General features: G+C 67.2%; 2 protein-coding genes across 2 annotated transcripts in view; one reads left to right on the forward strand and one right to left on the reverse strand.

Annotated features, from left to right (window-relative positions):
- MPZ (myelin protein zero) overlaps nt 1-206 on the reverse strand; it is a gene marked incomplete at its 5' end in the record, with an annotated part of 2,477 nt that extends 2,271 nt beyond the window's left edge. The window contains 1 exon segment of the mRNA XM_009322016.1: nt 191-206. Within this exon segment, the coding sequence (XP_009320291.1) occupies nt 191-206 (16 nt within the window).
- A 4-nt stretch (nt 207-210) lies between these two features.
- SDHC (succinate dehydrogenase complex, subunit C, integral membrane protein, 15kDa) overlaps nt 211-543 on the forward strand; it is a 12,276-nt gene continuing 11,943 nt past the window's right edge. The window contains exons 1-2 of the mRNA XM_009322017.1: nt 211-247; nt 359-401. Of these exons, the coding sequence (XP_009320292.1) occupies nt 211-247; nt 359-401 (80 nt within the window). The remainder of the gene's footprint in view (nt 248-358; nt 402-543) is intronic.

Consider the following 543-nt stretch of genomic DNA (forward strand, 5'->3'; position numbering starts at 1 on the left):
GCCCCCGGGGTCCCTGGGGCCCCCGGCGCGCCCCCTCCTGTCCCGTGGCCGTGGGCGGGCTGCCGACACCCTCCGGTGTGGTCCCCACTCCAGCCCCACAGCATGGGGCTCCCCAGCTGGCACTGCCAGCTCCGGCCAAGTGCGCTCCCAGCAGCCTCTGCTCTGGCTCCATTTTGGGGTGAAAACACACCTTTGAGCGGGTGATGCTGGATGTTCCCCCTGGGCACGGAGCTGGCTGGCTCCAGCTGTGGGACGAGGGGCACACCCGTCCCCGCAGGGAGCCACCAAAGTCCCACTGCCCCGGGCAGGAATTTGCACAATGCCTCCCTGGCTGCTTTGCCGCTGGCTGAGGGGTGAGTGGTGTTTTGGGGTGAAAAGCTCCAAAGTGGGGTTTTCCTCAGGTTTTTGACCCAGAGAGTTCACGGCTGGGGAAGGGAGGGCGTGGGACGGGGACGGGACTCGCCCGGGAGCTGCGACATTTTCCTGCTTCGATGTCCTCCATCGGCTGCAGCTGTGGGCGAGAGGGTCCTGGTGGGCTGGGGA

Source organism: Pygoscelis adeliae, unplaced genomic scaffold (assembly GCF_000699105.1).
Source record: "Pygoscelis adeliae isolate BGI_AS28 unplaced genomic scaffold, ASM69910v1 Scaffold654, whole genome shotgun sequence".
Taxonomy (NCBI): Eukaryota; Metazoa; Chordata; class Aves; order Sphenisciformes; family Spheniscidae; genus Pygoscelis; species Pygoscelis adeliae.